A 25862-nucleotide genomic window follows, 5' to 3' on the forward strand; every position below is an offset into this window, starting at 1 on the left:
CCCACATTGCATTAACTGCAAAGGAGACCATCCAGCTTACTTGCGGTCTTGCCCTTGCTGGAAAATGGAAGAATAAGTAATTGCATTAACTGTGAAAGAAAAACTATTGTTCTATGAAGCCAGAAAGCGACTATCGTACCTTCCGTGAAGATGTTATGCCGATGTGACGCAGAGGGGGGCAAAGATGGCGCATTGGTGCCACAGTGACCCCTCCCGCCCCTGCGGGTGAAGCAGCCAGTGCTGCTCCATCCTCTTTGAAGGGCCTGCAAATACCAGTTCCACAGGGCCCTAAAATCAAACGAGCCCCAAAGCCCGAGACACGTGTCTCGGTGCACAACTCTCAGTCCTCCAGTGCTTCAGAGAGAGCGATGGAGGTCGACCCAAAAACCCTGGTGTCATCAACACCGAAGGACAAGCGCTCTCTCGAGCGCGGAAAGAGGGACAAAGTCCCAATAACCATCTGAAATAAGAAAGCGATGACCTAAAGGTTATCGCCCCTTTGTATTAGCCTTCTTTAAATCTGTCACCTAAAATCTTATCTATTATTTTTTCGTAATGCCATTTTCTACCTTTCAGTTTCATAATGGCTTTTATTATCCAGTGAAATTGTAAAGGTCTCTTAGACAACTTGGGTGACATCAAAGACATGTTAATTAACTTCTCTCCTGTGGCCCTGTTCTTGCAGGAAACAAACCTAGATGAAAAACAAACATTTTAAAAGGTTTCACTGTTGTATGGCGCGACCGTACTCAGGCGAACCGGCTGTCAGGTAGTGTAGCCATTGTTCTGCAGGTTGGTATTGCAGCTAGAGAAGTTCCCATTAACAGTCGCATAGAAGCCGTTGCTGTCATCGTTTTAGCTCACAAAATCATCACCATTTGTTCAATATACATTCCGCCGCATTCACATTTTACTGTAAGAGATCTATAGTTAAGCTTAAACCAGCTACCTGAACCATTTTTAATAGGAGCTGATCTTAACGTACATAACATGTTATGGGGGTAGTAAAACAACTGACACCAAGGGTCAAACACTTGAAGATTTTATCCTAACAAACGACATATGCCTTTTAAACACCGGTGTGGCAACTCACTACTCCCCAAGCATAGGAGCTATGAGTTGCCTAGATATGGCACTGTGCTCTCCATCTCTCTTTGGCAATTTCAATGGAGTGTTATTGATAACCCCTATGGTAGTGACCATATGCCTGCTATCATTAAAAAAACATCTAGTTTTCCTACTATACCATTAATACCACCCCGTTGGAAACTCCATCTAGCAGGCTGGCCTCTCTTTACTGAAAAGGCCACTCTGGATAACATATCAGATGAGTTAACCATAGACTCTGAATAGACGCATAAATGATAAGATTATCGCCTGTATACTTGTTGCAGCAGAACAGACCATCCCACAATCCTCTGTCTTCCTAAGAAAAAACCTAAAACCCTGGTGAACGAAGGAATGCACGCAAACAAAAAAACTACAAAGCAAAGCGTGGCGTATCTTTCAGCAATACCCAACACAATATAATCTACTCTCCTTCAAAAAAGCAAAAGCGAAAGCCAGGTACACACGCAGACAAGCCGAAAGACAGTCCTGGAAAAATTGTCTCGTCAATAAATAGCTCGATAACTTCCAAAACAATGTGGGATCAGGTTCATAAGTTGAGAGGCAACTACGGTCCTTACACGATTCCCATACTTTCACCCCCAGGCGCACAAACAAATTTAGTAGAACAAGCAGACATATTAGAGCAGCATTTTCTTGATATATCAAGCTCAGTAAACTATTCTGCTACCTTTCTAGAATATAAGCAATCAGCCGAAAAGCTAAAGCTTCCGACCACGGGAGGCTCAGAGAGATCGTATAATGCCCCCTTAACCTTACCGGAAATCAGTAGAGTACTCACCACTGACAAAAAAAAAAGCAGCAGCTGGTCCGGACAGAGTACATTACGCAATGCTCGCTCATATATCTCCTAATGGAGTTGAAACCTTGCTTTGTTTTTTTAATATAATCTAGGAAACTGGAAAAACGCTGAATGAGTGGAAGAAAGCCATCATAATCCCTTTCTTGAAAACTGAAAAACCTCCCACAACAGCAACCAGCTACAGACCTATAGCACTCACAAGTTGTCTTCAAAGTCTTATGATGCCATTATAAACATAAGATTGACATACGTCCTTGAAACGGAGAACCTTCTAGATAACCATCAGTGTGGGTCCAAGAATAGTTGCTTTACAGCAGATCACCTAGTCTGGCTAGAACACGAGATATAGGCGGCCTTTCTACCCAAGCACTATAGTCTCAATGTTTTCTTTGATCTAGAAAAGGCGTACGATACAACGTGGAGGTTTGGTATTTTAAGGGACTTGGCAGATTTAGGAATCTGCGGTAGAATGCTCAAATGTCTAGCCGATCATGTCGGACCGAACATTCCAACTGCATTTAGGAACGGTGCTGTCACGTGTATTCATTAAGGAAAATGGTGTACCACAGGTATGCATATTAAGCACAACATTGTTTGTGGTGAAAATAAACTCAGTCAATTATGTAATTCCATCCTCTGTAATGCATTCATTATATGTGGATGATCTACAAATTGCGTGCGTGCATCGAACCTGGCAACCTGCGAATTGGGAAATAATTGGGAAATAAGCATTCGATTACCACAACATGCCTCTGTCTACGCAGCCGAAGTCTACGAAATATGGACTGTAGTTAAAGAGATCATCACTGACAAACACAAAAACACAGTAATATACACTACGATGAGCAAAACGTGAACAAGGTGAATGCAGGAGCCAACGTTTCGACAAGTGGACTTGTCTTCTTCAAGGCGACGTATGCTTTCCTCGCCACAGTATATATAGGTGGGGTTCTTCTAAAAAGGAGAGGGTGTAAGGCGGGAGGGTGCGGCAACGAGGGAAGGTGTGTTAGCCTGTCGAATTGAGAGTAAAGGAACGCTGTGCACAAGGCCAATGCCAGGGCCACCCCCCCACCCCGGTCTGTAAACGCACGCGTGTTAGCCGGCGTGTCAAGGGCGCCTGACACGCCGGCTGGAAAAAAAAAAAAATAAGAGGAATGGAAAGGAAAGGAAAAAAAAAGACGGGGGGGGGGGGGAGGGGAAGGAATACGTTTATGCCTATTGGTTGCAATGTCTTGAACTTATTTCTAAAGCTCCCTTTAAAACGTTTATGCCTATTGTCTTAGTAATATACACTGATTCATTAAGCACATTGAAGGCTCTACACGTGAAATCCGAATGTGAACCCCTGTTAGGGGATATTTTAAACATGGTAACATCAAACAAATATGGCATATCAATTAGGTTTTGCTGGGTACCAAACCATGTTGGTATACCGGGTAATGAAGCAGCAAATAGATGTGCATCAATGGCAGCGTATGAATACGCAACAAACACAACGCTTCCATATAAGGAAAGTATTACTGCGATTAGGAAGGCCTTGATGACAAAATGGCAACAAGAATGGGACAATAGTATAAGCAACAAGCTTCATCTTACTAAACCCGTAATTGGTGAGTGGAAGTCCGTGCACTCACCAGCAACGGTTCTTTGAGGTGATCCTGTGTTGACTTCAGATTGGACACACACATCTAACGCATAATTTTCTCCTCCGAAAAAAAAACCCGCCGACATGCAAGAAATGCAAATGCAGTAATACGCATCCTTATGACGTGTCCACACTTTGCAAAACACAGAAATGGAAGCTTTTACAAAACCTATATAATTTACGTATACCTTTACACCCTGCCCTATTACTGGTAGATGACCCGCTAGTGCCATATACTGACTTGTTTTACTTTTTAGAGACTACTGGCTATTTACATCAACTATAACGCACAGCAGGTTTACGTGATTTAGTGTTGCGTTGTGTTGCAGACTTGTGACTGGTGCAGCATGGCCTGGGTAGCCTTTGCACCATCAAACCCCAAATAACCAACTAACTGACTAAATTGAAGTGTGGGTTCAGCATAGTTACAGGGACGACGCCATGGAAGCGACTTTGGATAACTGCGCACTGACACCAGCAAGACCCATTGCCTGGATTTTACCAGATAAACAAAACCAAAACCCTTGGAAACTGGTTGAAAATGCCAGGTCCACATGTTGCACATGCAGCGGACCTTCAGAAATACACTTTGGCTGAATAAAATGACTCACTCTCCAAACCAAAGCTCACTAGTGAACAGCTGACGTCATTTTCTGTTAATTATCACCATTGAGCACTGTCGTTCGGCAAAACTGGCGATATAATTTGATTCGTGATTTGCTGGGAGTCATTTGATTACATTTATGCTAGTGCGGTGTAATCGTGAGCGGCATGCTTTTTTTCTCGAGTGCGGCTGAAGGTGACAGCCACGCCTCTTTTCGCTAGAACATATGCACAATAGTTTGCAAAAGGGTCTGTCAAAAATCACAGCGTCTGAGCGTGAAAATTTTAACTGATTCTAAAAGTTCAGTGCTTGTACTAACTATTGGATGGCCTTAAGTGGATAAGAAACTGCTCCAACACATTGAAATTGGCAATCTAAAGCATCGATCACGGGTGATCGATTTGATTAGGCATGGTAAGGAAAGAGTTAAGAGGGTGTTCTCGTGGAAATTTAAATTAATTTCTGCTGTAATAGCATAATGTACGAACCTGCATTGGCTTACAGTAACCTTTTGCTATACAGTCGAACCCACTTATAACAATATTCAAGTGCCATGAAGATTCCATTGTTATAACGGATATTTGTGATAATTTGGTTGCATGAAAGAAGAAAGAAAAGTATGGGGATGGCAGAGCTGTTGTGAAAAATCTTTAACCCTTTCGCTGTCGGACCTTTCTGGCCGTGACGCACCCCCAGTGTCGGCTTGGTTTCAGGGAACGAGCATAACAGGGAATGAACATAGCAATTTATTTTTGATTATGATTGGTATACAAATAACATAGTCAATGCAATATGCACATTTCAATGTTCTGCAGCTGTTGTTAGTAAACATCATCAACATCATCAGCCTGACTATAACATCCGTTCAACATCCGAATCTGACGGTGCGGAACTCATCTCTTCGTCGCGTTAGACGCTGTCCGAGTCCAAATCCGAGCTCGGCTCGTATTCTGAATCGGAAGAGCCACCGCTCCAATGAGCAGACGAAGGTCCCGTGCGCCTCAGCTATCCGAAAGTAACCGCGCGCAGGAAGGATGCGCTTTCAGTCGCCAGCACAACGGAGAGAAATGCGACGTTTTGTGATCAAGAAGACGGAAGGAGATGGAAAAAGGCTAAAACAAAGTTCGAAGGGCTTTACGTTTACTGCTGCAAGTCGGAAGCGAGGGTGCGGCGAGAGAGCGAAAGTAGCAATCGAGTCACTCTTTTCGGAGAGGCAACGGCGACGCGTGCACCTGAACTTGACGCGCCGTAGCAGACGCACCAACAGAAGAAAAATAAAAACCTTCAGACTGGCGGAGATGGCAGAACAACCCTTAAACCCATAACCACACGCGCGCGACGCATGATCCAGCGAACGCGGAGCCACCGCGCCACTCAGCAAAAAGAGAGGGGGGCGTGGCAGTCGCACCGTACTCTTCAATACATGTACTAAAACAGGTCGGGGCGAAAATACGAACTTGTAGGAAGAGTCAACAGATGGCGTGGCCAAGTCCGGGAGCGCCAGCTTTGCGCTCAGGCGCGAAATTTTGAACGCGCGATAGAGAACGTACCGGTATGTCAGTGACACTGTGGGGGGGGAAGCGCGATGACGTACCGGTACGTCCGTGACAGCGAAAGGGTTAATGGCTGGGAGGCTAGTGCCCCTCCCTGCCACCTTCTTCCATCCAGCTGCTGATTGTGTTGACTCATTTAACTGTTTAACTCTTCTTGCTGTGTGCTCCGATTGCGTGTAACAAGCTGCGGCTGTCTGCGTTCAAGAATGGCACTGCTATAACTGGAAAGCGGGGTCACGGGTAGCTAGTGGCAAGCGAGCTCCACCAATGCATCGCTTTGGTGGCCCCAAACGGGGCCTTTTAAAGAATGCAAAAAGGTTCCCCACGACAGCCTCTCAGCTTGAGAAATCCAGAACACTAAGGTGAGATCGCCACAAGCATCTCGCCACCTACTTCTCACTGGCTTGCACGAGAAAACTCCATGTCCGTCTGCCTTGCTTGCTTTACGCGAAGCTTGCCAACATCCTTCTCCAAAGCATCCAGGTGCTCCACGTAGTGCAGCGGAGGGCCCCTTGCGACAGCAAAACCCCGTAGGAACTGAATCGTCTGCAGGGCCCCCTGCGAGGACTACATTGAGGCAGCCTGCCCTACTGCGTCATTGCTTCCGTCATTGCCATCACTGTCAGCAGCGCTATCAAGCACGTTCGTGACGATCACCTCATCTGTTAAAAGTTCTGATGTTTCTAGTGCGTCATCCGTATGTAGAAACTCTTCTTCTCCTGAACCATCCTGTTGACTGCGGACCAAACTTCAGGCATCACTTTGTCGGTGGGAGCTTCGTAGGCTTCATATAAGTCACTGCTGTCTCAGACAAAGCATGCTTTCCTGAAGCATTTTCGCAACGTAGAGGCGCTTACTTCAGACCACGCACCAAAAATAAACTGCACAGCCATCATTAGATTGATCTTCAAGTCTTGTTGCTCCCCGCTTGTTTGCATGGCCATGTTCTTGTTCAGGATGCGGCGACTTTCATGAGCTTAAAATTGCCGGTCACGCCATCGTCCATGGGCTGCAAGCCTCCGTCGTGTTCTGCGGCAGGAAACAAGCTTCCACGTTTGAGAGCTTAGGCATGGAGTGGAGAGTACTACAACTTTCTAGGATGAGTGCCACCTTCCTGTTACATCGCTAAATACGTTGATTAAACTCCAAGAGCCACTCACGAAAAAGTTCTTGTGTCATCCATGCCTTGTGGTTGTGACAGTAGTGTACCAGTATTCTGGCAGCACCGCGGGAGCAGTGGGGCTTTTTTTATTTCCCAATGTCAGGTGTGGGGCACTTGTCGTTCCCATCCCTGTTGGCGCACAAAAACAGAGAGGCGCAGCTTGCTGTTTTTGCCGTCCTTATATGTGTCTCCTTTGAGTGCTTATCATGATATCATGAGTGCATGCATCTTGGACAGCAACATCTGGAAGAACAGTCCCGTTTCATCACCATTATATGCATCGGTGTCAACGTAGTTGTCGAGGATGTGGGGCAGCGTTTCCTCCACCCACTTCTGCTTGGCCTCCACATCAAGCGAAGCTCCCTCGTCAGTGATGGCTTTATAAACTATTCCATGCTTCTCTTTTAAGCACTGTACTCAGTCGCCACTTGGGTGGAATTCCACATTGTTGATGAGTCGGGCAAACTGCTTCGCCTTTGTGGCCCTAATTGGCCGGCCCAGTGGTGGGCAAGTTCATGGCATGGGCACCGAGAAACCATTCATAGAGGGCCTCTTGCACCTCCTTATAGGCTCTTTGTCAAACGCATTTGCACCCGTTGTCTATTGAGCAGTTTTCTTTGTCGAACTTCTCTACCGAGCAGATGATTGCTGACACTGTGAGTTGCAATAGTCCATTGTTCTTCACCAAGTCACAAATTTTTTTACCGTTTTCGTAGTCCTTCACGATACTGCATTTCGTTTCGGAATCTATACCAGTGTGCTTTCTTTTCACCGGCAACGCCGTGCATTGCCAGTGATTAGCGGGCAGATCAGCCATCTTCCACTTCGGTGTCGAGTCTAACGAGGTGGAAAGCCACATGGCCACTAACGACTTCAACGCAACCAACAAAGACGAGCTTGAGCGACTTTATCTGTTGGCAGAACTGTGCAGAATGAGGGGCCAGTGAACAATCTGGAAGCACCGTTGCCAGTGCAGTTGGCACCATTGTCAAAAGGGAAGAGGATTTGGCACCTGTAGGCACCGCATCCCGGAGCTTACATGTACTCATCAACCTAACATCATTTGGTACATTGGCCCCCCATACCCATGTTGACTAGGTGGGGCTGCTTTGGTTCATGCGAACTGTCCTTCCCGGACAAGGAGGCCGGAGCTGTACAAACTGAGTTGCTGCGCTCAATACACAAACAGCCATGTCGGTCTTCAGGGACACGAGCCCAGCAGACCCTCGGATTGCCTTAACACAAAAGAGGTCAAAGCAAACTTGCATGGAGACCACAAAGGCCGTCGCCGGGGCTATGCGACCGCATTCAGGTGTGCCATGACTGGTTCTGGCTCTGTGTTCCACAATTACAAGAATAAACATGTGGATCAGCTGGCACACACAGCCAAGTCGAGTGGCCTAAGCGCATGCATTATAACTTGATGGAGAGCTTTCCATCTGACTCATAAAAATCACAGCAGGGTGGGCCCACACTTAGAGAAACTTCTCGCCTAAGTGACGCCGCTCCTGGTCGAGATGGAACTAGACCTCCTTCGTGCTTTTGTAAGCACTTCGTGAAGGCCCGGTGCCCTCCCCCCAAAGACTGCATCACAGCGTGCAAACCAAACTTGGTATAAACATTCGACAAGAAGAAGCACAAATTGATTGATCACCTACTTAGGCAACGGGTGCAAGAATGCGGGTGCGAATGGAGCACCTGAGAGGCCAAAAAGACTAGCTCTCTCTTGAAGGAAAGCTGCAGAAAGCGAACACTGACAAAAAATATGGACCGTATCCTCACGACTACCACAATAAGGGCACACCAGGAGTTGGAAGCAGGCCGTGATGAGATTCCAGCTTGGTCTGTGGAAGGACAGATCTTATTGCTGACAATGCGGAGGGAGACCTGGGGTGAGGATATCAACTAGTTCCAGAATTGGAGTGGAAACTACATCGATAATTAGGTCAACCTTGTGGAGGCAAACCAGAAAGTTGGCAGCCGCTGCGTAAATGGTGAAAGGGGATCCTGAACGAGGCACACAGTGAGAAAATGTGCTTTGTGAAAGACTTGTGCAATGCTGGTGATGTGGAGAAGGCTGGAAAAAAGGCTCTATCGTATGAGCGCACGGCAACCGGTGTAGCAGTGGTCAAGGGCGCAGCGGCTCGAATTTTTCTTTCGTTTTTATTTTCTAGGATTTCGCATTCCATTACCTTTTCATCCAGAGTTCATTCTTATAACCGATAATGCATCATGAAGGCATTGTAGTAAGCGGGGTATTTCACCATAAAAAACATGCAACCATGCAAAGCTTCTCATTGTCATAACCAATATGTTGTTAAAACTGGCATTGTTAAAGTGGGTTCAACTGTAAACCATGGTTTTTCAGGGCAAGAGCCACCAGTTGCCTATTGCTGGAGGGATTGACTTCACTGCCCCAGAGCTACGCATCATGAATGTCGAGCCACAACCAACACCTGCCAGCGACATGTTTGCTTTTGGGTGTCTGATGCTATGGGTAAGTTGCTCACTCTCAAGTGGCAAGAGTCCTCATGGGGCCCTAAGCATTGCTCTTGCTCCACAAATAGTCAACCTTTCTCATGGCTTGTCTCCCATTTGCCCACACTTGGTCTGACAGACCTTCATGGAGATGTAAGAGTTTCGTGGCACAGTGAAATCCTGGTGATTTGAAATCTGTTCATTTGAACTGAGGATTAATTCGAACTGATAAGTAGGCCCCAGTAGAGTCACATGTACTTAAATTTCTAAAACCGTGCAATGGTTATTTTGACCAAAATTTTTCGCTCTCACAGATCAGCTCTGGCAAACCTCAGTCAAAGGCCAAAGTTCAATGCAGCACTAGCCACTGTAACAATTTGTACCGTAAAAATTTAGTCTTTTTAGCATTGCGTGGTACAGTGCACACAAGCTGCATTTTAGCATACTGTTATCACATGCCATTCTTCAGCAAATAAGAAAAAAGAAAGAACAATGTTGTGAAGAATTAGACATTTAACTCTTTCCCTACCATGGGGAAAATAGGTGTTCTTTGTAGATTATGCCAGATTTTTGTTGTCTGAAGTAACTACTACACTCAATATATTGTGTAATACATAAACAAAAAGCAGAATGAATGCACTTTCTACGCATAAAAGTTTTATTAATAAAATCTATGTCATAAAAAGAGATATAAATTGCGTGAATCAAGATTGTGGGATAAAATTAAAGTTTGTAAAGACACCATTGTATCTACTTAGAAAACTATGTGACAGATTATCAGATATACAAAATGTATTGTCATCTAATAGGTACTATTTCCAAAAAAATCGAAATTTTTCATTGAACAGGTATTCTATTACAAAAATTTAAATGCAAGCACAACAGTTTAGTGTGCCGGGCTGCGGCTGCCGATGTTCCGGGCTGATTTGCGTCGTCGTCGCTCTCAGAGTCAAAGTCCAACGAATAAGCAGCATCCTCAGAGTTGATGCTGCTCAATCCATAGATAAAACCAGACGCAGCAGACTGGCGAGATATATGATCTTTGGAAGCGCACGCACCACTCCCAGAAGCGGCTATTTTTGCTTTCTACTTCCACAATCGTAAAAAGCACTTTCAAAAATCGCTGCCAAAGGGCAAAAAGCTAGCAAACAAAAATATAGTTCTCCTTCACGACCGTTAGTGCAATGTGTCCGTCAGTGGAGTGGAAGGTCTCAAAAGCGGCGTTTCAAACCATCATTAGCTGGCTGACGATGCCCAATGGTCATGGTACAGAAAGAGTTAAGGCATTCTGTATCTCCACTGACCAGTGCTAAATGCTCTGACATTATCCTATAAGCATGTAGTCCAAAAGGCACAGCAGTGCAATTATCATTGTCTTTGAATTCCCAGCTCAATTAAGCTACTCTCTCTCAGTGATCCGTAATTTCCAAGAAAATGGTTCCGAAATTCATGGTAACACACTTGGCCTCGGTGATACAGCACAGTTTCCAACAAATTATTTGGACAGCTTCAAGTAGAAATATGGTACCTTACAGTGTGCCACTCAAAAATTCAGACTCCTTCCCTCTCCACCTACACAACCACATGTCAGTTCGGCCACCAAGTTGACCAAGTCAAGCAGAAAAGCAATACAATAAATCCCTTCTAATGTGCTTTCCATAGCACTGCGCAAAAAAGAAATGTAGTAACCGGGAAATTTGCTGTAGAACCTCATTCATACGTTTTAGAAAAAAATGAAACGCAAGGAAGAGCTTACTGACCAGAATAACGTACAACCCAAGGTCTTTCAAACAATTTGGCCGATTCAACTGGTTGACATCTGCATAATGCAAAGCGGTGTGCAAATGCTTTCAACACAAGACACCGCCACGTATCAAGCCTGTGGGACCTGAGCAGCCTAAGATGTGCGTTGTCACCTCACTCTACTCTGGCGGCGCCTTATGGCACGGCTGAACGCGGTTTCACAGGATCTATCTTGAAAGCGATTTGCGATGCGTACAGAGTCTAGGTGCACCAAGGGCTGATAGCTTTGTGTGTGCTGTGTTCTCGCCGCTTAGTTTGTGTTCAAGCAACAGGCAGCGTGAAGGTCAGGTCGCTTGCTGCTGCTGCCGCTCCACCTCATGCCAGCGCTTTGACAGCGAGTGCAAGTGGTCATCTAGCGAGATTGTTCATGTTTGCCTGTGCACATGTGACACCATGCACATTGTTTAGTTAGTAAGCGAATGCTTGCAAGTTTATACAGCCAATAAAACTACTGTCCCTGCTTTGTATAGCTGTGTAATAATTTGCTATCACAATCGAAGCTTCACGTTTCGGAAGAAACTGCGTCTCGACAGGGCCTGCCTGTAACGACCAAAATATCAGATTAGTCAGAAGATGACTGACTAATTGCATGTGGGGTCGAAAAAGGTGTTCCATATTCTTGGATGATCACTTTTAGGGATACCTTCACTTTTCGGATGTGTGGTTGGTACCAGACGCATGAGCATCTACAAGCAACTGCGTTTTTTCCACAGCACCAGGATCACTGTTGCCCATCAATGCATCCAGTGCTTGGAAACTAAATGTATCTTCGAGAGCGATTATCCGACGATACAGGCCAAGTACACTTGACTTCAACCTGGCCAGTCTGTAATTCAACCATTTTCATGCTGTTGCTGGGACGAAAGTACAGTCAGTTCGTGCACTGAATCTTCATCCCTTCGCAACATAACAGAAATTGACCAAGCTATGACAGCCAAATCATCATGAGTTTTCATGCTCATTGTCAGGTAAACCTCACTTAATCACCGCCTTCGTCAATGTATCGAGGGTGGAGTTGGTGTCACATTAAGCTGCTTGAAAAAGTTGCGCAGCACTGTGGCACTATTTCTAAAAGGACCCTGAAACACTTTTTGAACAAAATAAAATGTTGCTGATCTGTTAATGATGCCCTCGTGAACATGTGAGCCAAATATTATTTCACTGCATGCAGCTGGGAATTTACAATCTCATGTCAAAAGCAGGGAAAAATCGCTTGATCTCTCCTTCGCAATGTCATCATGCAGCGTCATCGCCAGCAGGGGAGCCCAAAACAGCTGTTGGCAAAACAATCTCAGGAATACAATTACCGGTATTGACCTTTTCAGTTAAATACATGAAAAATATGTCTGTGATCTCAATAAGACGAGAATTGCGGCAGGACCTGTCTAATGATGGCACTAGTGAACGAGTTATGTATGAAACGGAACAAGTTATGTATGTAGCATGAACTGCAGTGAGACTCCTCTTTCACAATTCCCTACAAACACTTGGCGCTATGTAGTGCCGCCACCGCGAAGCCTGTGCATAGCCTCTGAAATGAAAGGCGCATCGATGCGTGCAAACACTGAGAAACATGTTATGTGGCAACTGGGCTCAACTTTTGCGCTTCATTCTGGACACACATAGCAATCTAGTGACACTACCGAGAAGTACATGCTGCATGGCCTCCAAGATGAGAAGCATGGCACACTGGCACCTGCAAATGCTGAGGTTTGTTCCCTTGATTTCTGCACACTCAGTGGCACATACTCAGCGACCCAAGTTAGCGAGAAGTTCATTGAAGAGTGGCACATGCCCAGTGCATTCATGGCGCAGCTCGCTAAAGCATTGGCATGAAAGACATTCATTGAAAAGCGGCACATACCCATTACGTTTGTGGCACAGCCTGCTAATGAGATGGGTTCTGTTTTTGAGTAACCCTTGTGACATGGGTTCGATTCCGCTTAAATCGGAGAAATTTCAGTGATCTTTTTCGTCATTGTAGGGCGGCACATTCGCAGTGGCACATTGCGTGGCCTGCAGCAGGGAACGGCACTGCATTTGGATTATCGCCTACTAAAAGAGTGCAGCACACTACCAATGGCACTACCCTCCGCACACTGTAAAACAGATAGGTGAAGAAGCTTATTGCAATAGGTTTGGCAGCGATCACTATGAATGTGGTGTGCGACGACCTGGGAGGAGATTTGCTGGTACAGGAATAAGAAACTGAGTGCTTGCCGGCGTTATCACGTGAGACAGGCGGGTGAGCATTGCTGGAAAGATGGTGTGGCGGGCGGCTACATATATCAATCGTGCACGCCATTTCTTGTTTACACTGGATCTAGTGGCTGGAAAAGGTATACGATTGCAGCCTGCAGCAGAGAATGGCAGCACGTTTGGGTTATCGCCTATTAAAAGCGTACAGTACGCTTGCCATGGCCCCACATGCTGTGGGGCCATGGGCGAAGATGCTTATCGCAATAGGGTTGTCAGCAGTAGCTGTAAATGCAGCATGCGACAACCCGGGAGGAGATTTGCTGGTACAGGAATAAGAAATTCAGTGCATGCCGACGTTTTCACATGTGACGGGCAGACGAATATTGTAGGGAAGCTGTTGTGAGGTGCGACTAGGCGGGTGGGCGAGTATTGTGGTGAAGCTGCCGCAGCCGTCGGCTACTGTTATCAGTCGCACGCGCGTCTCGCATTTTCTTATTTACATGGCATTTAATGGGAAAATGTATCCTATAATCGCAGTTTGGCGAGGTGCTGAACGTTGGTGTTGAAAGATTGTGTTTTCTGGGAACGTGTGAACCAGCAAAAAAATCAAGTTGCTTAGTTTTTTTCTGCTTTTCTTTCTTTTTCAGTCTTTTATTTATATGGTTACTCTTTTCCCTTCTTTTTCCACAAGCACCATTTTCTGCCATTACTTTCATTCTCTCTTTCAGAGAGATGATAGTTCACTGACCTCCAACAGGGGCAAATAATCCCCCACCCCATCTCATCGTCCAGGCCCCTTCCACAAAAAAAAGGAACCTATATTAACACGTCAACCAGTTGACACACGACGCTTCCTCACATTCATCAACTGACGTTGACTAGCACACCTTTCTTTTCAGTTCTACACCCTCACCACTAACACACCCTCGTTTGTTGCCCCCACCCACCCGCCTTATCACCTCTGCTTTAGAAGAGCCATACCTATATATACCTTGCTGAGGAAAGCATATGTCACCTTGAAAAAGACAAGTCCACTTGTCAAAACATTGGCTCCGGCTTTCACCTTGTTCTCACTATGCTCATCGTCTTGAATTTCCACCTCCCACCTTCCCCGTGTTTTTCCAAAAAAATATGAGTAACTCTAGCGTGTCATTTTTTGTGTGTTCTCGATCGCGAAAGTTGGCACCAGGAAATCGTACATAACGGGATCATATCAACGGGTTTCTACTGTATTAGCTTTGTGTTTCTCTGCTTAGTCCTGCGCCGCCAGGTGGCTGCACCCTGCAGACAACTCACATTTTCATATCCACCCATCCAGCGAAATGCCCAGTCCGCCTGCATTTACCAGAACACCGGACACGCTAAAATTCTCTATTGTGGTAGTAATCCTCCGGCACGAGGTGACGGCTGCAAACACGTAGATCTTGGCGCCGATTGGATACTAACAGCTTGATGTGCTGCAGACACTGCGCTCGCACTATGTCACAGCTTGACATGTCACCAATCGCTTGATTTGCCGCCTACACCGCATCAAGGGCAATTCATGGTATTCACGAAATGAAACCTCGAGACCAACACTGACCGCACAGCTCGTATCAACACGGAGCACATAATACAAAGAGACGGCAGTTGCTGCATGCCAAAACTGCTTGAGTGTACTGATAAATTATTGTTGTGTATTCTCTTTCTGTTACTTTATTTTATAGAAACAAATTAACCAATATTTCAACTATTACAAGCAACATTTGTTCATCATAAAGTTGGAATAAATTTGGAGGACGCTTAAGCTTTGCCTTTAAGAGTGGAATGCGATAGCATTCAAAGATCCCTGAATGCTTCCCACGCTTCCTGAAAATTGGAGCGTATGTAACCATAATGTTTACCGGGAAACTCTGACCACGAAAGCTATGCACGAAGGCAGGCTTTCTGGTAGAAACGTGGCCTCTTGCGTGGGCCGCGAGCGCCATTTGGAGGCATTGCAAGGAACCAGACGTGCCGCTCCGTGGCCCCCCGAGATACTCACACACCAGCACACACAAATGGCAGATGCCGCGGCCGGTTTGTGAATTGTAGAAACGCTGGAAAAGGGGTTTCTTTCATTTTCATGTAGCAGTAAGGTAATTTATACCTTATGTGTATTTCTTATGTTGTGTACAAGGGTTCTGCAAAAGCTGTATTTCCATATTGCTGAATTTTTTCAGATCTTAGTGTAACGTATCAATTTTGTCCTCATCAAATTTGGTTCAGTGGTGGCCAAAAAAAAACGAGTTCTCCTTTTACATTTATTTAGATAGGGGCACCCGAGCTAAAGCTTTCTCTTAATGCTATCGTGTTAAAATTATTGATGATGCAACATGGGCAGCCAGTCAGATAGTTGCCTGACTGACGTCACATGCAGCCGCTACCTAGATGCCGACGATGCTGCTAGAAATTGGGGAGTGGCACTGCTGCAGTAAGTAGCAAGGCAAATCTCTAAAAACTAGTTTACAAGTTCCCGCCATGATCGGTTACATTCACATGGAGCCAAAATGCAAGGAAAGCCTGGGGTAAATTAAGGAACTAATTTACCCTATGCTTTCCTTGGTTTCATTGTCTGTTGGTTTCATGTGATTGTGACTAATAAATATCGGGCCTCTGTTCATGCTTGGCTCCTTTTCCTAACAGTGTTTATAATACCTCTTTGCTGGGTGTAAATGTGATGTAGAACGATCAGAGAAAGTTTACCTTTCTTACTGCTGCTATATAATCATGTTTGCCTGCTTTAGCTGATGTTCCCTGGGGCAGTATTCAAGCGAGGATGCCTGGAAACCCTTGGACCTGCTGAAGAGATGGTATGGTTTCTTGAAACATTAAAGCATGCTGTGTTGTTTAAGAGGAAACTTGAGCTCATGGCCAACTCCAATTTCCCCAATTCAAATGTATGTAAAAAGTAGAAATTCTCTTTTTACACGACAGCTAAACCAATTTGCATGAAATTTTTTGCAGTTGAGAGGCAACTCTAAGAAGCATTATTTTATTTTGGAACTCGAATTTATTTACAAGAAAGACGAAAAATCCTAAAATTTAAAAGAGTGGATGCATTAAGTTTAAAATAGTGTAACTCTCGACCGAAAACAGATTTCGCAGTTCGGTAAACTGCTTCTGTTTAAGCACCTGAAGTGGATAAATGTATTATACGAATTTATGGATAACGTAAAATTGTTGAAATGTTTATGAGGGTGTAGCTTAGGTCCTACTCACAAATTACCGTTTTAATTTTGCAATTTTCATACGTTTTTCTGAAGCAGTTATTGGCATAAATTTAAAATCCACTTCCTATAATTACATTATTCAGTTGATTATTTATTATTCTTTAAGTACAATGAATTGGTAAGAGACAATATACACACAATTTTAACTTCTCTTAAACGTAACAAACCTCATCAAAATTGGTGTAGTGGTTGCCGAGAAACTGGTTTCTACGTTTTCATGTATTTAGATAGGAGCTCCCGAGCAATAAAGCTTCTTCATAATTTCTGACCTAGCATTCAGAGCCCAGCGTTTTTACTTTACCGTTATGACCAGTAGAATAAGACTGCTTGTGGAACGCCAAGAAGTAATGGGTATTAATAATTCACGCTGGATTACAGCATTCCATAATTAAATGCAGTTTTGTCATTGCTCAGTATTGATGCTAGTTATGTTCTGTAGTTTTTTTGTTTTTAGGGAAGGTGCAGGTCATAAAAAAAACTGCGAGCATGCTCCCCTCCCCCTCTTTCCCTTTACTCCTGCTGGAAGACGGCACTCGTGCATGAAGTCATCATCTTTCTTTCTCGTCCTCGCACACTTTCACTTGCACTAAAGTACAAAGTGCATGGGGCACAATAAGATCTTATCGCACTTGGACTTTATACAAAACACGATGCTGCTCCACCTCATGCCGCGCGCAATTTGAGATGTGTGTTTGCAAGCAGCCGCTTGTAATTCAATCATTTGACCATCTCAGGGTCTCTACTAACCGGGAAAACCGGGGTTTCTCAGGTATTTTGAGCAGTCAGGGAAAATTCAGGGAATTTGTGCCTCTATCAGGGAAAATTAGCTGTAATTTTATTGAAAGGGTTAAAAGTCGCGGTAATGCTGGCTCGAGTAACAGACAGGAATCGTAATGAATCGTCTTCGACGCCCTGTCGTCAGCTGGAGGAGTTGCCAGTGTGCAGTCAACGACTTTCCAGATGCGCGATAATCTGGACAGCTTCGCAACACCACCACGCACCCCATAGAGTCAATGTATCAGAACGTCTGAAATTTCTAACACAAGAACCCTTCGCCGTCCGATTTTCCGGCGCTTCTTGCCATGACCGCAGGTCCGAAAGGCCATTAATCAAAGCCACCACCGCTGCCATTTTAATTACCTCGCTGCCTCGAACTGGTGCTCTCGCATGCAGATCCGCTGGCACCCGTAGCCACCACTGCTGCAACGCTAGACCTAGCTGCTTTGACGTTCTCTGTTAAGCTTCTTGCCATTGGGTGCCGTGTTTTCCATTGAAAGAATTTGCTGCTGTCAGCAATGGCACCGACTCCACCTTTGTGGTCCTCATGATTGGCTTAGAAGCTTGGAAAGCACGGTGCGTTGCATAATGCTGGTTCCCGAGAGTCAGCTTTGCCTCTGTACAGAAATGTTATACTTGGTGAAGCATACGCAAAAGTATTGCAGTGAAGCATAACAAGCATAGGAAGGGGCTATTGCCATGGGACACAGTACGTATTTAATTGTGCACGCGTGCACCCGGTGTCTCCTGTCACAGTACGAGCACTGATATGCCTAATACGTGTACCGACAGGCCTTCAGAGCGTTTTCGAATGTGCCTGGGGCGGTTTGAGCCCTTAAGGGGAGTAAATAACATGCATTTATTTTTTCCAACTGGCCGATTTTTCGGACGTTTTCGTGGCCCCTAAGGAGTTTGAAAAATTGGACGTGGACTGTGCAACTGACTAAGAAGATGCTTCAAATGGTTCATGGGGCGAAGGAGTGGCGGAAGGAGGACAAGAAGAAAAAGGGCCCACGCATTGGGGAATGAAAGGGAAAGGAAGTGTGCTGCCGCTGTTTTGATGGAGCTTGAGCTCAAAAGACAGTGCTGGCTGATGCCGAAATGCAGGTGTTCCTCATCCAAACCAAAACAAACTCTTTAAAGCAATAAAGCACAACACTGAGATGTCGTGTGTGGGCTGAGAGTATGTCAGGGCATTTGAGGTTGACTTACGAACTGTTAAGAGAGAATCTCAATTGTGAAAAATTCGGGCCTCATACCACTGAGCTTGCTATCAGTTGATAGAAATAGCTCGTATTCGAAAACATTTTCTTCTGTATGCATCTCCTTTTTATTTGTATTTGAGAATGTCCGACTCAATTTGCAATCTTTTTTTCGAAGACATATTATTTGCTGTGCATTTTACTAACCCCTTCCTTCTATTCTCTTTTTGAATAACACAAATACTACTCCTTAGTATTCAAACTGGATTAAGTCGTTTTTTTTTTTAATTTGTTTTTCATATGCTTACTATTTAGAGAGTGACAGCATGGGGCGACACGTTTTCAGCCCGTCTTGACATAAAACATAGTTCTGCGTCACTCAGGGAATATTGCAAAGGCACTCAAGGAAAACCTTGAAAATTCAGGGAATTTGGAAATGTCAACTTGGTAGACACCCTGCATCTGCATCCTTGGAAGTTTCCATTTATTGTCTCGGCATTCCTTTGCTGCAGAAGCGAAATTTCATTATATTGAAATCGCATACAAACACACTTTGTTATATTGAGATTCTAATTACATGGCCTTTTATAGACAAAAGGTTATGAAAAATTAGATACTTTGTTATATCGAGAATTTCGTTATATTGAAGTTCATTATATCGAGGTTTAACTGTACCTCTGAGTGTGAGCGGGCGTGGGTACGAACGTGAGTGAGAGCCGGTGTGTGTGAGTAGATATGAGTATGAACATGAGTGAGTGCGAAGCCTGGAAGTAATGGGGAGTATGAGTCAGGGGTGCTCACTTATACTGCCGACCTATGCGAGAGGCTGAAATATGAGAAGCTGGTGTCTAGCTCTGCTCAAAGAAAAACCCAGAATGCATCTTGAGTTTCAACAAAAAGATTTGGTTGCTGTGCCTGAAAACGAGATTTGCTGCACGTACTTTTGTGGAGATATGGCCACTTCTGTTGGCAACTCCACAATCCGCTACTTGTGCTCGCAAGACTGTCTAAATAAACAGACGGCTACAACATCCAGGGTCGCAACAGCTCTTTTCCTTGTTGCTGCGGTCACATTTCTCTTTTGTAGCGTCGAATTGAGCCATTTTGTGTAAGCCAAAAGGGTCCTTGCTGCCGATAACCCTATTTACATAAGCATTTCATTGACAAAATTGCAGAAATAATTGCGCTGCACATGCAAAGGTCCAGCCTACCCAGCGAGCTGCATCAGATTTTCTTAGAGACAAAGAGCCTTTCAAGCGAGCAGGAGGTTTAAAAAATTCACAGACGGTTAGGATACTCCCTAATGCAAAATTTGAGCACAGCTATATACTGTACGTGTTTTCATTTCGCAATATTTGAGGCAAAGAATTTTAGAGAGACATGTAGCAGAGTCGGCGATTGTCAAAAATCTGATCTGCATGTCAAGCACATCGAGTTTTATAGATAACTCCTTGAAGGTTCAAGTGTGATCGCTGGTGCTGCATGGCTTCCAGGAAGTACTACACAATTCGCGTCGCGCATACAATCAGATTACAAAACAGTCTCAAACCATGACAATCGAAATGAGTGCGAACGAGACCATACCAAGTGAACCAAAGGAGCGAGAGCTGACGCGAGGAGAGGATAGTACAAGGTGAGCAGTCTGGCTGAGACCATGTTACGAATATGCATCGAGCGGTTGGGTGGGTCCGCATGACACTAGGGGAGGTATTCTGTAAAAGTTCACTTAGTGGACTGTCCATTATGGCCGCTGCAGATTTGCTGGGGCCGCTCGTATCCTCCTCGCTCGTACAGCTGCATACAATCAGCAGTGGCCGAAATGGACAATCGACTAGGAGGACTCTTATAGAATACCCCCCAGTTTCCCGTGCGCACCGTCACTGAAGGGGCCTGGCCACTCTCATTAGTCTCCGCATTCGCGTACTGCAGGAACGGGTGCCTAAGATCTGCGCTCTGAAATGGAAGTGGTTGTGCATAGCGAGCTTCTTCGAGAGATGCAATCATTTGTTCGCAGCATTGCTCCACTGCTACAAGTACAATACTCAGCTGTTTTTTACTTTCATAGACAACTGCACACTATGACTTGTGTAGCAGTGTATCACACACGGAGGAAGGAAACTAAGGAGAGGCCCTACCCCCTCCGCGCGCTAGGAGAAAAGTGTGGCGGAAATGACGTAGTAGGTTCTCATTTTCTTGCTGCTTTTTTATTTTTTTTTGTATGGCCACGCCTTTTGGGCCACAATGGCGGCGTTGTTATGGTTTTGAGCGCTCACACGTGTTGCTCTGGTAGGTTTCGGGCCGTGGTAAAGGCGCTGAGTGGGCGAGTTTGCGTTAGTCACCGTGTCTTGTTGCGCTGTGTTACCTACACCGTGCTCTGCCAGATGTTGTGCGAGCGCGCGCGCTCCGCGCGCGACACCACGCGCAGCGCGGCGTGGTTTCGCGAAAGATGTAAACAAGAGAGGAGGGTGGCCCAAAAGGCGGAGCATCACCATGAGCCACGCCAAATTCCAGCTTCACTTTTGCTTCACAAAGAATGACGTCAGGGCCTCTCCTTAGTTTCCTTCCTCCGTGGTATCACATATAGCATCTCACAATATATATGCAGCAACATCTGCCATGCTTTCAGAAGCTAAATACAGATATTCTACACTGATAGAATGAGGCTAAAAACTGTAAGGTTACCTGGTCAAGTTGTCTTGGAATAAAAACAAATGAGAGTTCCATTTTTTGGCTTGGGAACACAGCAGACACCTACCACCTGTAGAAATTCTCAAACCCTGTGAAATGTGAGAGGTGAATAACTACCAATCGGGCCAAGTTGAGTTTCTTCCATCAGGTTTCTAAAATTTAGCGAGGGTTTTCTTTTGGCAAAGTCTTAGTGCAATTGCTTGACTTCGAAACCAATTGAACTACAGTCAAACCCGGCTATATCGAACTCGCAAAAAAACGCCTATCAGTTCGATATAGAGCATAATTCGATATAAGCCTGCTAAATAATTGGATGTCATAAAAGCACATACCACTTATAAAATCACTTTATTAACGAAACTAGCTTAGTTTGGCATAAATTAGTCCTGCATTTTCTTCTGCTTGGGCAATTTCGCTGCCTGCAACGCACGCACTTCCCCACGTTGTCTAAGGAGTCGGAGCAGCTGAGGCCGCAACCTTCCGCATTGGCGCAGAAGCGCCGGACTAATGCGAGTGCACCAATCACTTCGGAGGATGTGGGCAAAGGACCGTAGTTGCTTTCCTCAATGTGCCTACTTTCATTTGTGCTCGGTACGATGTCGGCGATGTAGTCTTCGTTTCCGGGCTCTACCGTGGTCGCGACACCATCGTCTGCACTCACAAACTCGTCCACCGTTGATTCGAATGTCCCGAAAATTTTGACAGCTCGCTCCAAACTTCGGCAACACGGGCAACGGCTTCATCGCATTCATCAGAATTTACAGTCCTCACCGAGCACGCGGAAACCGGCACGTATGAACAACGCCTCCTTTACTAGATGCCTGCCGCGTGAGCCGAGAAGCTGGTTCCTGCCACTCTCCTCTTTACTCTTCCCGACCCGGGTTAACCCGGGTCGGCTGCGAGCGCTAGCTGCGGTGGCCATTGCAAACCTAAATCACGTAGCCCTGCCTCCGAGATTTTAGCAGCGTCTGTGTTTGATCTCGGAGGCAGGACCCGCGGTCTCTCGTCAAGCCATTGGTAATCTCTCGCCAGCCTAGTAATCGTCACTTCCTCCGCAACAGGAAGTGGGTCGGCTGCGAGCGCCGTCTCTCCGGGTCTACCCTGAACTACGGGAACCTCCGCTCCAATGGGAAGACTAGCGACGCGGCAGGCATCTAGTAAAAAAGGCATTGGTATGAAGACCCCCTCGTACACGTCCGTGCGTACGCGTCGGGCGCCATGGGCACCGGGTTGCGAGTCTGGCCACTTTAGCCCTAATCGTGCCGAGAGTGCTCCTCGGAATCTTGCACGCTGTGGGGACATCAAACTTCTCATCGCGTTCGACGCGGTTTGATTTCGAGCTTCACGACAAAAGGCGAATTCTGCCGCTTCATCACGGCAACACTGCGGGAGAAGGCCCACAAGGCGCAAACACGATAAACCAGAGAAGCAGCCAGACAACTCGCACTTTCGCCATCTTGCACGAAGAGAGCACAAGAGCCTCTGATTGGCTGTGTGAGCCACGACCTACTTAACTCCAGACCTGCACAGATCTCCCTCCTCCAGCACACCTGGTCTAGTTCCCCCCTTTCGCCGCTAGGGAAAGAACGTACAAGCAGAGTGGCGCTAGTTATAACCTGTTCGCTGTCGTCTGCTTCTGCGATCTGTTCAGTGCTTGTCTTGCGATTTCGGCAGGCACAAAGCGCTTGTATTGGCGGTAAATGAATAAATTCGCAAATAAACAAAAGAAACCATATGTGCGAATGCTTTGCGTTTGAATAGTGCAACTAGAAGAGGAGGAGCGGTGCAAGAAATGTAAACAACGAGGATAGGTGGCAGCTGCAATGCTAGATCGACGGCATAAATTTCCCTTTTCTAGCCTCCGTAAGAGAATGGAAAAATTGTTTAAAAAGATTCATAGGATAATCTAGCTTTTTTTAGTTGATTACAGATAGCCTAATGTCGTAGATGACGTTAGGATTTACCGCTGTGTGCCGTAGTGAAAGGCAGATGACCTGATAAAAGTATAGTAAAAGTATTCACGACTAAGTCCTCCGCCCGATATGTGCAATAGGCTGATCGATTCTGTTTCAAGGGAAGGTGAGCATATATTGATTTTAATGTCGTTGGATGTCTAGCTCAGTAGAAAGCTTGCAAAAAATTAAGCGATCCCAGTGCTTTAAAACGTGCTGCACTGCAGGCCTTAAATCGTGTCACGGAACTCTTTTCAAACTGTAAAGCTAGCTTTTCTGCGTGGTACGGCTGCAGCATAACGGTGGTGCTTAAGATATGTATGCAGTGAAGCCGTGTGTGTAATTCACTTTTTGAACTCACGACCCATTCACGGACAACTTTTAAGAGTTAAAATGAGTGGTAATCGTTCTATCGTCGGACATTACGGTGGTTTCAAGTTTCTAAAGAGCGCAGAGGCGAATTTTACAACGTGTACAATGAAACTGTTGTGTACGTTGCGAACTCTATACACAATGTGATTTATAATAATCTGCTTGAAAAAGGCAATAGGAGCGGCTATTTAACGCTATTTTAGAAAGCAGCGGGCTACACGCTCCGACATGTTTTACATTCGGGCAGTCAACTTTTGGAGCCAAGTGACCGATCAATGCCTTGTGACATCACTGTCACTGTGTTAGCAAAAATCGGTTGGACTGCAGAAATTCAGAACTTCCTGGACTGCGGAGAAACATCTACGTGGCTGACCATAGTAGAGGCCCCAAACAACAGACCTAATGCAACGCTACACCTTGCCATCGCTGTCAGTGCTTCACCCTTTGGAAGCAGGCTGTTGATGCTATATTACTTGCCATGATCTCATCTGTCTGCCGATATCTCTTGCATGATCCTGCAAGTCGTGCTGATAGTTTTGCTCTATCTCTGTCGCAGCAGATTCACAGCCAACAAGAAGTTCCGGTAATACGTTCCCTGCTGAGAGAAAACCCTGCTGATCGGCCAACAGCAGCACAGCTTCTTGAGAACCCTGTTTTTGCTGGGTTCAGCAAGGATCAAAGACCCAGCACTGCTACTTCAGTGGCAGTTAAGCCAAAGTTAACCGTTGCTCAAACTCTCTCCCGACCACTCGAGCACTGAAGTGATGTGTTGATTTGCACCAAGTCGTGTTTTGTATTTTGTAATGAGAGTGTACAGTTAAATCTCCATTACCACTACCTGTCTGTGATCGGCGCGATAATGCGTTTTTAAGCCCATTTGTTCTCATTAATGTACCACAGTCTTTCAAAGCATCTGTATCATTTGACATTTTGTCTAAGCATATATAGTAAGAAAAAAAAAAGTTTGCAGTTAACACACACAAACTGTTAGCTCTCATATCCCCATTGCCTGCTTGGCTTGTTCTTTTTAACCTCCAAACGTCACATTTATGGCATTTGTTTTTGAGAGCATTCAAAATAAAGTTTGCAATTTGTTTATGCTTTGTGTGAAGTCATTTATTGCTGCTTAGCATTGCCTTGCAATACATGTAATAAGAATGCTGTTTCTTACGCCTTGTCCACAATCTGTTGTGGGTTTACTGCACCTTGTTGCATTCACACAACATTCCGATGAACCGCAGTAAAAACAAGCAAAGTCCATATGGAGATCCCTGTACATGTTGCATTTCTGCAATATTCATCTGAAACACACACCACCTTGTGCTGCCATCTGTGCTTACCCTTCGCATCTTCTACCAAAACAAATGTGGCGGAGCTGCACGCGCCCGCGAGCAGTGATACAGGCAAGTTTTGCTCTCCATAAGAAAAAGTGCAACAAAAATGTTTTGCGCTAAGCTACACACCCTCCAGACTCTGTAGATTAAAAAAAAAAACATTATCTCGGGACAGTTTGTTCTGACAGTGAAGGCAGCGACCTTTCCGGGAGTGCTGACGACCCCGAGTGCAAGTCCGTTTCAATTCAGTAGAAGATGCTTTCTGGTTGGTTGAATTCCCCCCCTCCCCCCCCCTTTTTTTTTCACCGCAAAAGGATGTGGTGCATCCGCACGCTACAATTGCTTGTTGTTCCACACTAAAACATGAGTGCACCAATGATTGTCACATGCAAATTAATGAGTATTAATCGCACCAAGTCTATCTTTCACCTTCAACTTCTTTAGTTGCATGTTGTTGCAAATACACAGCATACCCTTCTGCAAATTCAAACTACAGAAATCTTAGTTTCCATGGGAGTAGTGCTACTGTTATGCATCCCTGTAACTCCATGAATAACATGAGGAAACAAAAAATTGTGCAGTAAAGGACCTGGCTGTTTGCATTCAAGAAGACCTACTGCTGTGGCTACGGTGTTCTGCTGCAGAGTATAACAGCATTCCTGGCTGCATTCTGAAGTGCGAAAATGTCTATCTACAGAACTTTCGGCACACACTAAACAAACCTTAAAAGCCTTCATTACATCTCATTCTGCTTTGGGACATTAAATCCAACTGATAATAATTTAAGTAACTGAGTATGGAGCACTGAAATTGCAACGACTCCATTTTCACCAGTATGCTAAATGCAGTTCAAAGCAGGTTTTAAACTTCTGTGCCAAGCATAGCAACATAAGCGAAACATGATACTGCAGT

The 25862-nt window shown here is 45.2% G+C and overlaps 1 protein-coding gene across 3 annotated transcripts in view; it reads left to right on the top strand.

The window, feature by feature from the left end:
* LOC126548000 (serine/threonine-protein kinase 31-like) overlaps positions 1 to 24714 on the top strand; it is a 322789-nt gene extending 298075 nt beyond the window's left edge. For 2 of the 3 annotated variants that reach the window (XM_050196069.3, XM_050196071.3), the window contains 3 exons: positions 9263 to 9391; positions 16140 to 16205; positions 24173 to 24714. In XM_050196069.3, coding sequence (XP_050052026.1) covers positions 9263 to 9391; positions 16140 to 16205; positions 24173 to 24376 — 399 coding nt within the window. In that variant the 3' untranslated portion in view covers positions 24377 to 24714. The remainder of the gene's footprint in view (positions 1 to 9262; positions 9392 to 16139; positions 16206 to 24172) is intronic. The other variant, XM_050196070.3, reaches the window with a different exon arrangement.
* The last annotated feature ends 1148 nt before the right edge of the window (positions 24715 to 25862 follow it).

Source organism: Dermacentor andersoni, chromosome 1, assembly GCF_023375885.2.
Source record: "Dermacentor andersoni chromosome 1, qqDerAnde1_hic_scaffold, whole genome shotgun sequence".
NCBI lineage: Eukaryota > Metazoa > Arthropoda > Arachnida > Ixodida > Ixodidae > Dermacentor > Dermacentor andersoni.